The sequence below is a fragment of the Lepisma saccharinum genome, chromosome 25 (assembly GCF_977018435.1).
Source record: "Lepisma saccharinum chromosome 25, izLepSacc3.1, whole genome shotgun sequence".
In the NCBI taxonomy this organism is placed as follows: Eukaryota; Metazoa; Arthropoda; class Insecta; order Zygentoma; family Lepismatidae; genus Lepisma; species Lepisma saccharinum.
The window spans coordinates 17,736,795-17,750,014 of record NC_139253.1 but is presented as its reverse complement, the minus strand read 5'-3'; the positions used below and the strand labels follow the sequence as shown (position 1 = coordinate 17,750,014).

Below are 13,220 nucleotides of genomic sequence, written 5' to 3'. Positions count from 1 at the left end.
CTGCCTAATTGGCAGGTTTTCACTGCAATCTCCAGCTTTCCCTGTTCTCTGCCTTATGCTTCGTAATAGCATACGACCCAGTTAATTTAATATCCATAAGCTGATATCTCTTTCTTCCACGGACTTTTCTTCCTTCAACCATTCCCTCCAAGGCATCTCTTAGCAGGCAGTTTCTTCTTAGACAGTGTCCTAACTAGTTTCTTTTCCTCTTCTTGATGGTCTCCAGTATAGATCTTTTTTCACCAACTCTTTTCAGTACGGCTTCGTTTCTTACCTTGTCTGTCCATTTTACACGCTCCATTTTTCGCCATGTCCACATTTCAAAAGCTTCGAGTCGTTTCTCTTAATTTCTTCTCAACGTCCAGGTTTCTGCACCATATAGTGCTACACTCCACACAAAACATTTCACTAATCTCTTCCTTAGACCTATGTCCATGGGTCCACAAAAAACATTTTTTCTTCTATTAAAAGCTTCTTTTGCTATTGCGATTCTCATTTTCACTTCTTGGTTGCAGCTCATGTCACTGCTTATAGTGCATCCGAGGTACTTGAAGCTATCCACTTGCTGGATTCTTTCACTGTTTGCTCTCACATTAATATTCCTTGGTTTCCGTCCTATAACCATTGCCTTTGTCTTCTTTACATTAATCTTCATTCCATACTGCTCACATCTGCTGTTTAACTCTTCTAACATACTATTTATGGTTATTTCATCCTCAGCGAATAATGCCATGTCATCAGCAAATCTTATGCAGTTTATTCTTCTTCCTCCCAATTTGACACCTCCTGTGCCCTGGAAACAATATAGTCATCATAAAATTAGTATTCATTAATACTAATGATATATTTTAAAGTTCTTGTAGCAATAAAAGCATATATCTCTGAACATTATCTGAGTCAAAGAAAATTCCAAAAGGTAAAAATATGTACCAGCTGGGCAATGGAAAAAAATAGAGGTATAGATCTAGGTACAAAAGAAATAAAGTGGCACTCTACTACATCGATATACTATAGTTCCAACAGAAAACATATATTTCGGTAATTATAAATATTCTGAACGATTATATTTGTTAGTGTTAAAACCGAATGTTAGTAATAATATAGTAGACATTGAAAATTACACATTACTTCGATGTAGATTAAACAAATCTAGAGGTGGCGTGTGCTTATACATATCTAAATCGCTTAAATGGAAATTTTTAGACGGGTTTGTTAATAATGATATCGGTGTAGAGTCCCTTGTAATTTAATTAACTATCTACAGGAAAAAAAAATGGAATTATGGATGGAAAAGAGTAAATAGAACTTGCTCAGGATAGGGACAGATGGAAGGCCTGTGTTGCTGCAAACATGAACCTTAGGGTTTGAGAAGGCTAGAGAGTTAGTTACAACCTTAGTGACAATGAAGTTCGACCAGTCACAAATATAGGAGTGCGTTGTGAAAGAAGGAGAACACATGCATATGCTGAATATATTTTATTCAGCAGGCTACATGGAACAAAGGAAAACATAAATTTCCCCTGCAACGCAGCAATGTATGATGTCCACACAAAATAAAACATTTTCGTCCATCTACACGTGACATTGAAGTTCGACCACTGTTAGAGGGGATCCTGTTTACCATGGTGTGACGCCGCCTCGTCGGCGAATAACTGTGGCAATGCGTCGGGGCATGCTGCGGACGAGTCGTTCAAGGTATTCCACATCGATGCGGTGCCATTCCTCCTGCAGGCAGGCGATAAGAGCAGCCACTGTCGTGGGTCCCCTCTGTTGCACACGTCGCTTAAGAACACGCCACACATTCTCAATGGGCGAGAGGTCGGGACTCGATGGTGGCCATGGCAGAGTTCGCACGTGATGGCGAGTCAACCATTCTCTTGTCAGCCGCGCTGTATGAGGCCTGGCATTGTCGTGTTGAAAGATGAGACGCCGGCTGTGGAACAGGTGCCTTCGCACTGTGGGAAGATGCCGCTCCAGTATGCGTGTATAGGCGTGTGCATTCACAATGCCCTCGCAGACGTGTAGTGGGCCAACCCCAGATGCCATCATGCATCCCCATACCATCACTGACGCAGGTTTCTGTACCCGACGTGCATAACATTTTGCTTCATTCTGTTCCTCCTTCCGACAAATGACTGTTTTCCGTATTTTCCCGTACACAACATTGAAAATGGATTCATCCGGCCACAAAACCCTGTTCCACTGCCGAAATGTCCATCCCCGGTACATTCGTGCCCACCGTAGTCGATTGCCTTTGTTCAACATGGAAAGGAAGGGTTTACGTTTCGCCTTGTACACTCGGTAACCGCATCGCTGCAGGTAACGGCGAATGGTTCTGGTTGACACTTCAATGTGAAAGCGTTCTCGAGTCCACAGTCGTAATTCGGCCACAGAAACATGATTGTTGGTCTGGATATAGCACCTAAATATTCGTAGGTCACGCACGCTCAGCAGGCATTTTCGACCGGGGACCTTACCTGGCTCTGTAGTACCCGTATTTTGATGGTGTTTGATGATGCAGTGGATGGTTGACTTGGGTAAGTTCAGTTGGTGCCTTATTTCCCGTTCACTGAGTCCATCCCGTTGCAACTCCACCTCTCTTCTCCTCACGGTGTTGTCAATAGGTTTGCCCCTGGCCATGGTGATGATGCACTGCGGTTCCTCGGTGCACAGCACGCGCTTATATACGGCAGACTCCCTTATCATGTCCGTGACGTCATGCTTCCATTGAATGCGCCACTATCTGGATTTTCCGTATGGGTCTGGTGCCTGGTCGAAGTTCAATGTCACGCATATAGTTCCCCGTTTTCGTTCTTTACGTGACCTTGGGTGCAACATGCTGGGATTACGATTCTTGCCTGCTCACACGCCTCCTCTTACACACATGCGTCACTTCTGCGGGTCACCCATTCCACCGCCTATGCCTCTGTGCATTTAATCACGTATTCCTTTCTGGTCGAACTTCATTGTCACCAAGGTTGTAGTTATATCATCCTTTAATACTATGCTTACAGGAAACTAAAGGCAGACAATATGAAACATACAGAATTGTTCACTATTGTTTAGGCCCACCCTGAACGAGGTATTAGCATATATGTCCATGAATCAATACCATATCAGGAAGTACAATTATCCAAACATCATAAACTCTTCCGCGATTACAAAATAGAAGCACAGACTATCCAAATCTCCATAGAAGGACAAAAAATAACAATAATCAATATTTATATTACATCAAATTACAACTCTCAGAATATAAAAACCTTCAGAGTTAGAAGCATTGATACCCCTAGTCCATACATTATTGCTGTTGACTTTAATAATCATCATGTCATTTGGGGGACACACACATCAGATAGACTTGGGTCCAGCATTGCTGACTAGATAGAAAACAACTATTTATTGTCATAAATGATGGATCGCCCACACATATTCCATGCAATGGAAAAAACTCCACATCAATGGACCTTACAATAATATCAGTGTCATTATTCCCCAAATTACAGTGGACCACAGCGGAGGAACTTCATGGCAGTGATCATTTTCCCATTTATGATAATGCCTAATTTTTATCATCACAACCAATCCCACACATCATATTTCCAGTAATTCTCTTTAAAATTAATAATCTATCATGGATCATATACAGTACTGATAGATTCTCATACACTAAAAAAACGAATAAATTTCTCTCATAAAGTACTAATAGATTCTCATATACTAAAAAAATCGAATAAAATCCTCTCAACCGATTACATACAATACATTACTCCAAATCATCACAGAAGTGTTAGACATTCTTAGTTCACAGAATCAATTTTTCGCAAACAATATTTCGAAAAATACATTGGTGGACCACAGAGTGCGAGACGGCAAAAACCAACCGAAAAAAGAGTGTGTTTCAATTTGTATCATACCCCGCCCTTGAAAATTGTATATTATGGAAAAAGTCAATAGCACAAGCAAAGAAAATATTTCTGCAAGCCAAACGTCAAGCGTGGATTAAATATTGCAATTCAGTACACATGCAGGAATTATCCCGAAACGTGTGGCATAAATTTAATTCCTCACATAAACCACATTCACCTCGTCAACAGCCAATAGATAATAGCTGGCAATACCAATTTTTAATGCAATTGATTCCGCCATCGGTACATCTTCAATATGATAAAATGGAGGACAATAATTCAAATTTTACACAAGAATTCCCTCCTGTTACTACAGAGGAACTAAAAAATATAATGAATGATGCTAAACTCACAGCACCAGGCTTGGATGGAATACCTTATGAAGCTATAAGATATTTACCGGAAGCAGGTTTAGATATACTTGCAACATATTCTGTACTGCTGTAGTACCAAGGGAACGTAAAAATTACGTAGTTCTCCCAGTTCTTAAAGTGCACAAACAACCTCATTGCGCAACATCATACAGAACCATAGTGCTAATTTCAGTCTTAGAAAAAAATATTCGAGCAAACAATCTATTTCAGAATTACCTGGACACTAGAACATTATCGTTTTTTTATCCTACTGAACTTGGTTTTAGAATTAATTATGGCAGTCAAGATGGAATAGCCATACTTAGTGCTCCAATTCAAAATAGTAAATTTAATCGATCATACTGTTAGTCTTTTTATACATTTAGAAAAAGCATATGGTTCAATGAATTTATATATGCTCTTCAATAAATTAGAAAACCTTCATATTCACCCCAACTATTGTTAATTATATGGAACCTACGTATATTCCAACAGAAAGATGCATGGATGGTTCTCAGAAAAACTTAGTGACCCTCGCTTTACTTCAAATGGAATTCCTCAAGGTGCACCATAGAGTCCTTTATTATTTAATATTTACACTAATGAAATGCATACCTTAGCTCTTTATCCATTCCAGATAGTACAATATGCACATGATTTTTGTTTTTATAGTACTACAGATGATGCAACCCAAGACGTAATAAAAATGCAGAAATTAATCATCAACCTACAAGAATGGTTCTACAATGCAGGATCGACCCTTAGTGAAAGCAAATCCAAAATTCCGGCACATATCCCAATAATATTCTACAAATTTCCGACATCCCGGTGACAGATACTCACAAATATTTAGGTGTGTATTTTGATAAATGCTTTACATGGAATACACTCATTATGCAATTTACAAATATTTAGTTATTTTTAAATATACTCTGTAGTATGACAACAACTAAATGGTGTAGGCACCCAAAAATTTTACTTCTCTTTTATAAAAATGCTTTTCGTTCATTTCTGGATTATGCAGCTTTTAGTTACCGGGAAGCAAGATCCAGTCTACTCGACAAAATAGACATATTACAAAGAAAAGCATTGCGAATTTCTTTAGGTCTCATGCAATCAAGCCCCAATGTAAGTGTTTATATGGAGAACAAAGAAACATGCTTGAGACACAGGTGGATTCAATTAACAATAAAATTCCTCCTTAAATCTTGGGAAAATCATCCTCATCCATTTAATAAACTGTTTGAAATACAAAAACAATGGACTGAAGCCGATGTTATAAATCCACAAACAACCTCATATTTCTTTGTATACTGCCATTACTTAGACCCAGAACTTCGGTCCAAGCCTTTCACTCTCCTACATCCTTTGATTTATCAACTTGATATATCATTAACAGTGGCAAAGCGTGACATTTTTACGTAGTCATCGCAAGACTTGCCAAATGTCAGGAGGAGGGGGGAGGGGGGGATATTTCTCCAGGATAAACACAAAGGTCATGCGTTATGTTGTATGATTCATATTCTAGTATCTGAGTGATGATAATATCTGACAGTAATTAGCATGTGTAGATTATCTGAAGAAAACGAAAAATTTTTGAGTCTGTTTACCATATATTTTCGTCAGATGAGAAGTTACGAAAAATTGGGAGAGCAAATCCTATACAAAATACAAAATTTCAGATAACCTGAAAAATGGAAAAATTGTTAAACCTCTCTCCCCGAATTTCGTATTGCCTCCAAAATCCGGTCACAGAAAGCCTACTGTGGTTGTAAACATGGGGACTGAAAAAGGTATTTTATGACCAGACCTTCAAGAGCGGTAGAAACCAGCGGTCGAAGGACTTTGGATTCGCAGACCTGCTGTGATGACTTGGGCTGCCTGACACCATTGTAGTCAACAGGAAACATAGTGGAAAGGTTGGGCACGGGTGGTAGAACTGGGCTCCCATTTTGATGTGCTAAACTTAGCGAATCTCTTGCATATTTCTATCTGTATCATGGCATCATTTGACTAATTTCGCACAAAGATGCAAATATTCTGACTCATTTTTACTTTTTCTCTAAAATATTTACAATGCAAAATTTGTATTACTTTGCTTCGTCTGACCATTAAAAACACAATGTACAATACACTTCAGAGATCTAGGACTACATGCATTGTACAGAGGAAAATGGCCAACACACGTAATTATATACACTGATGGTTCAAAGGATAACCAAGGGGTAGGATGCGCCTATTACATCCCAGAGAAAAGAAAGTACAAGCAGTTTAGATTACCTATAGATTCATCAATTTTCACTGTGGAAAGTTAAGCATTATACTGAGCTGTACAAAGTAGAATATCCGATGGTTATTAAAAAAATCTTATCTTACAGATGCTTTGAATGTATTACAAGCTTTATCTACATCTTATCCTAAATTATGCCATGAGTTTATATTCAATATTCTAATAATTCAACAAGTTCAATTGGCTCGTAAAAGGAACATTGATATACAATTTAGTTATGTTAAAGCATATAATTATATATTAATTTGGGAAATGAACGAGTGGACATATATGCTAATATAGCCAGAGATTTACAACACATAAGTTTCAACAGATTATGGTACACAGATTTATTACCTTGAGTAAAAAACAAACTCATGAATCATTGGAAAGACTGGTGCAAGGAACAATTTATGGTAGTGGGTTTTTTCGACCATAGGCTTATAGCCTAGTCAGTACTGAAGAACACATGGTATAATTTGGCGCTCTAGCATTCATACAGTGCGTTTGAAAAGTCCCCACACTCATACTTTTTAAAAAAAAGCTTCTAAGGCATTCATCTGAATTAGTTGTCAAGTCTGCCAGTAGTGATTGGTATGACCTTGAAGAACGAGTTCATGTTATGCTTAGAGCAGTGCCGCTGCTACAGTCCTCGGTGTGAGACGTACAATCACAGTTTGTCAACAATGCCTTTTAAGCACACCACCCAGTGACTGAGATGCGGAGAAACACTGAGTAATGTGGCAACAGGACTTCTGTTGTCTGCTTCCACTGAAATCGAATGGTGTAATGCCCACTACAGGGAAACGTGGGGAACAGAAGCACAAAATTTCCGTCCCAGAAGTCTGCAGGTTATCTTGAAGGTTATCGCCCACTGAGACGTCGGAAATGCATCAGTTGGGTTCTGCTTCCGTGTCTCTCCACGTCTCAGTGGGCATTAAGCTTTACGCACACAGAGCGAATCACATGTTGGAAGCATATTTTCAGTACGTCATATGAAAGATGTGTGGAGAAATGGAGAAGTCTATTTGCTGATTCCGGCACCAGGTAAAACTGCAACAGAGGATTGTTTCAAATTTAGTTTCCATATTCTTTTTGTGCATTTCATCGCACGGAAAGTTGTATGCCATCTTGTCAGTGTATTACTGACCTCAGAGATTGCAGTATTCCTCACATTTAGTTTACAAATTATTTTTTGTGTATTAGTAGACATTAGTCAAACCTACTGAAGAATTCATCAGTATACTTTTGAAAAACTTCCGAAACTTCTTCAACACTCATTTCTTGCTAGTCAACAGTCCAGTTACCTCACCCATCTGAAGCAATCTCTGAAAGAAGGTGGTTATCTTGTAATCTGCGGCTTCGCTGACAACTATTCATTCATTCTCCAGGATGCAGCCCAAGGTTTCCACTGGAACAATGCCTAGGCAACAGTTCACCCCTTCACAATCTATTTCCAAGATCCAACAATAAAAACATTGATGCATACATCTCTTGTCATCATTTCTGACTGCCTCACTCTTGACATGAATCTGAAAGGTGCATTTATTTCCGTTGATTTGACGTGGAATGACCCACATACATACTTCCAGAATATGGTTGAACAGGTGCTTCTACTTGTGCTTAGTAAAAACCATGCATTTCATTGTATGGTTCATAATGGTCTATATTTTACAAACTTGAATATCTGCATAAACAGCAAACCACACAGTTGTATTTTGTTTATACAAAAAACAGGCAAAATAGCCAACACTGATGGGAATAAGTCCAAGTTTGTAAAAATTAATAGAAAAGTTACAAAAGCAAATATGTGCATATTAAACGCCATATAAAATTTTGATTAAGTATTATGATAAATTACAAACTTTCATGTTAATAATTGGGTCTGAAACTTTTAAGCAATGTGAAGTAGAGCATGTAAATTCACAAAAAATTCCATCAAATGGCAGAAAAATTTTAAAGAACTATAAATTTCAAACTAGAGTTGATATTCCTAAAATGAAAAAAATTGCTTATTATATTTATCCACAGATATCACGCACCAAATGTCATCCAAATCTGAGATGGTGGGGTGGATACCTGGATGATCTTGTATGGAATAACCCACTACCACTGCAGCATTGGTGGCAATATTCAATAAATTAATTGCATTGTAACTCGTACGTAATAAGGTCCAATTTTGAATTTTAGTACTGTCATGTTCGCTTTCAATCCTTGTACTAAAATTTCCTGCACCTACCTTTCTCCAGGATCTGTCCCTTGGCCTTCCACTTCTTCGGTGATCACTGCATTCTTCTTCCTGTCCTCGTCATCACTTAATACTAACGCATCATTGTCACTATCCTCAGCTGGCACTTTCTCCACAAATTGTTTACAGTCATACGGATAAAATCCTTCACTTTCACTAGGAGCTTCCTCACTTGTGCCTTCAAAATGCATCAATTTTTCATCACTCTCACTTTCAACTTTATCAACTAAAGTTTCATCAATGTACTGACTGGATAAATTGATGTCAACATTAGGAGGATCTTCGAATGATTTGGTTTCAGTCTTGACACATGATTCGTCTGGAAGCCAAACATTCTCCAGAGATGATTGTTCACAAACTAATGAATCAGCGCTTTCCATTTCAGACTTTATTGTTGTCACTTCTGGAAGAGGGAAACCCATATCAGATACTGGAGCAGGCACAGTTTCTTCACTACCACGAGACAAGGATGCAGAATGCTTCTGAAATACAACCGTAAGGTACATAAATTTTATGATATTGCCTTTTCATATACAGGGTGATTTCGAACTCCCATTACAAACTTAGGGGGGTGAATCTAGAAGGAAAAACAAGCCGAAAGTGCCATGTGGCAAAATTACGAAAAGGCACCGTGTGGCTGCCAGAGCCGATCTTCGTATCTTTCGTGGTTCAGACGTTATTGCTCTTTGGAAGAGGTGTGAACCGATTTTCTCACGGCTCTGGCAGCCACACGGTGCCGTTTTCGTAATTTTGCCACATGGCACTTTCGGCTTGTTTTTCCTTCTAGATTCACCCCCCTAAGTTTGTAATGGGAGTTCGAAATCACCCTGTATAAAACAACCCTTCCCTCTTCCTACAGAAATCACTATCCTAATTGTGCAGCTTATACTGCAGGAGGTCTTAGAAAGGCCGCTTCGCAGGCTAACAGCAGACATCGCTCGCACACTGTTGCCAATACTCTCATGTCGTCTGCTCCTCAGCCGAACAAACAGGCCGAGGTAGCAACAGGCAGAGGTCACTCACCCTTCCAGAAGGGTGCAGCCAGCTAGCTGTGGCAACCAGGCTCACTCATTCGCGGATCTGATTGGTTCTCGCAGACACACCCCGATATTGTCGTCTGCTGCAAGCCCGCGAAGCGATCTTTTTAAGGCCTCATGGCGTATAGAAGCCACCAACAAAGAAAGGCTGCTTCAGTGTTCCCAGGCACACCTCAACGGCGAATGAAGGATAACATTTATCCTCCATGACATAAGATTGCATCTGCACTGTTTATTTCTTTGCATTTGCTTGGTATGAAGGCTATTAGTCAGTACCATGACTCCTCAGTAATATTTTTTTCTACACCAGATGTTACAATGAACACACACACTGATGTAGAAGTTGATATTTTGTCTGCTAGAGTACACCATCATGCAGCACAATGTACTCTGGGAACCCATTCTCTACAGCAATTATGGGACTGAGTTACAAGGCTGCATGGGTTGTTTTTACAGAACGTGTAGTTGATTCACGGAGTGAGTGATCTCAGGTGGAGTTTTCAGGCAACATCCCAGCTCCAATTATCACCAAACCTCTAATCAAAGAGGCTCTGGTGAATCTGGGGGAACGAGTACTGGCTGGAGTCTCATGCTGATCACTTCACCTTGACTATGGCTATAGCCTGACAAGTTAAGTCCCGATATGCGCAGATCGCTGCGGAGCACTTCCTATTACATCATCTCCCCACCACTCTTCTACTCACTGGTCTGGCGTTGAGAGTACCAGTGGTACCAACTCAGCAAAATTAAGCTAAAACAAACATAACAAACAATTTTCACTGTTTAGCGTGACGGTGCATGCAGGCTTCTATAATATCAGTGGTTCGTTTTATTTAATCCGGCCTTTGAAAATGCGTGCGGTGCGCCGATCGTAAACTGTAGTATTACGCACAAGATAAAATCAATGCTTCTGAAGCATGTTTTTTATTCTATAGCTGAATACATGGAAGCGACTTTTACATAAGACAAATGTACATAATGTAGTATAATCACATATTATTCTTGTAAAATTAAATGTCAAATGAAAATGGATAATTAGTATCACCTAGAATTAGGCTGCAATGTTCTATATCTTCTCATGTTATATTTTTTTGTGATTTTGATAATACCAGAGTAAGACTCAATTTTTTTTACAATTTTTGGCTATATATTTTGTATTTGTAAAATCTATTAATGTAATATTGTATTGTAATGTAAGTATTGACATGTCCTATATTACCATGTACTGTAATTTGTACACACCGGTAGTCCTTGGACGCAAACAAACTAAACTAAACTAAACTAAGGTTTATAACGAAGAGAAACTACAGGGCGAATGACTTCATTTTCTGAATGCGACAACGAGCAGTGGCCAGTTTTTTTTTTTTTTTTTTTAACTAGTGGGGTGGTGGTTTGTTTGTTTATCGTACAACAATCACTACGAGAACGCAATCTGATAACACGCTTGCCTGTGTTCTTTTCTAAAGCATTGAAATGTTCATGCTCTTTACTCTTGGCTGCAAGATTCTTACTTTGAAAGAGATGGACTTATGGACGAGCGTGTAGATGAACTGATAATTAGACTTGGTGAAGCCGATTCAGACACGGACACAGATTCATTGGTAGACACAGACTCGGATGAGTGGGAGAGTGAAACTGAATAAGGAGAACTGGAAAACATTTAGAAGGTGAGCTCAGTTCTATCGTTTATATATTTTTCATTTTTCTATCGTTTTATTTCATACATTTCTTATGCTGGTAAGAAATATCCCTAATATAACTTCATTCATTTAAGGTTTAAAGGGAAAATATCAAAATGTATTTAGAATTTAGCGCAATCAATAGGTAGCGTAGGTGACGGGATACTAATTCATGCCTTTCACATTCAAATTTTGTTGAAAATTCTCAGAGGTTTCAGCTCCCTCCAGTTTGCAACACTGCAAATGAACGTCGCTGCAGACAATGGAGTGGGGAAATGTGATGTGAGGTGCGCAAACAATGGATTGCAGTATCTTGTTTTTAAACTTGTCAAGTTATACCTATTAGGCAGCAGATGTTGCCTATAGTGGATGTCAGTGTAGGAACCGAGCACTTCGATGTTTCTAGAAATTTTGAGGGAGTGGCATTTCCACCCCTCGCAGGTCATAAACAGGCAGGGTTGGTGTCGCCATTGCATCCTAACAATGTTTCCAGCTTGTGTAGTTTGTGACCAGATTGACGAATGACCGCTTGTGTGGCAGTAAACTGCATATATGCAAACAGTTACAACCAGTCCCGAATCAGAGCCCAACACATGCTAAAATAAGTATAATGCTGGCGTGATGCCTATGTAGATTATTAGATCTCCGGGCAAGTAGTGTTATTTGCAACAAATAACTTTTACCTTTATACTATTTAACTCCTTATCAAACTTTTCGATAAATCAAAAACTTACACAAGTAAATACCGTTTTGTCATTTTGAGGTAAATTAATTTTGGGGGGCTATTTTTGGTTCACGTGAATCTGCCTCACACAATAAGTTTATTTTATTGGGTCAAGTACAATAGCCAACCATTGCAATAATTTTATTTTTTAATTTTGATTTGTTGTTTTAAATCCACTTTATGCACAGTAAAGCTAATCAGGACTGGACCCACAGTTTAAAGTGGAATCCGAACCACTATGTGCCTCCACCCCTTGATTACAATGCGAGGACTCTACAACTGCGCCATCAAGGGGGCCCTACCAACCCTTGCAATAAGTCACTGGGAAACATACATGTGTGGTTACACAAGCAACGAAAGAATAATTATAATCTTGTGGTAAGGAGCCATTGTCATTTAACGAACATTGTTGAATTATTCCATCAGCATTATTGAAAATATAGTCCCATGCTGAACTTATCAACTTAAGAACGGCACATTGATTGCTTAATGAGGCATTTTCCTTGTGTTGCAAAGCAGGTTCAGTTTTTGGAGTATTACAATGTTTTACACAGTCCGTTCGAATAATTTTGTGAATATTGATGTTTTATCAGAGGGACCACCCATGGCTGTGAGCAGAGCATTACGGGAGAGTGACCTGAGTGTTGCTTGAGCGTAGATGTGAATCAAGCCTTAACGTAACAAAAAACAAGAGAGCACTTAAAAAAGTGACTAACAAAATGCCCACAACTTACCACTGGTAGCAACAATGAATCACGGAATCTGAAAATGACTTTATACCTGCCTCTACACATGACATGTCAAATTTCCTCAGAGTGACATGTGGTGACAGCAATATGCTGACTGTAGCCTTACTGAGTAGTGCACTCTTAAATAATGAAAAACTAAATATGCTGACCAAGGCATATTGATGAAAAGGAAAAGAGGACAAGAAATTGAAACCGCTTGGCATCAGAAGAAGTGTGCAGCAGGGGTATTCTGCCACAAAAGAAGTGATGTAAG

At 39.0% G+C, this 13,220-nt stretch overlaps 1 protein-coding gene across 1 annotated transcript in view; it reads right to left on the bottom strand.

Moving 5' to 3' along the window:
• Nucleotides 1-593: 593 nt before the first annotated feature.
• The window catches only part of LOC145978707 (uncharacterized), a 32,508-nt gene continuing 19,881 nt past the window's right edge, over nt 594-13,220 (bottom strand). The window contains exons 3-4 of the mRNA XM_083111511.1: nt 8,770-9,260; nt 594-793 (exon numbers count right to left, since the gene is read on the bottom strand). Of these exons, the coding sequence (XP_082967637.1) occupies nt 757-793; nt 8,770-9,200 (468 nt within the window). The 5' untranslated portion in view covers nt 9,201-9,260 and the 3' untranslated portion in view covers nt 594-756. The remainder of the gene's footprint in view (nt 794-8,769; nt 9,261-13,220) is intronic.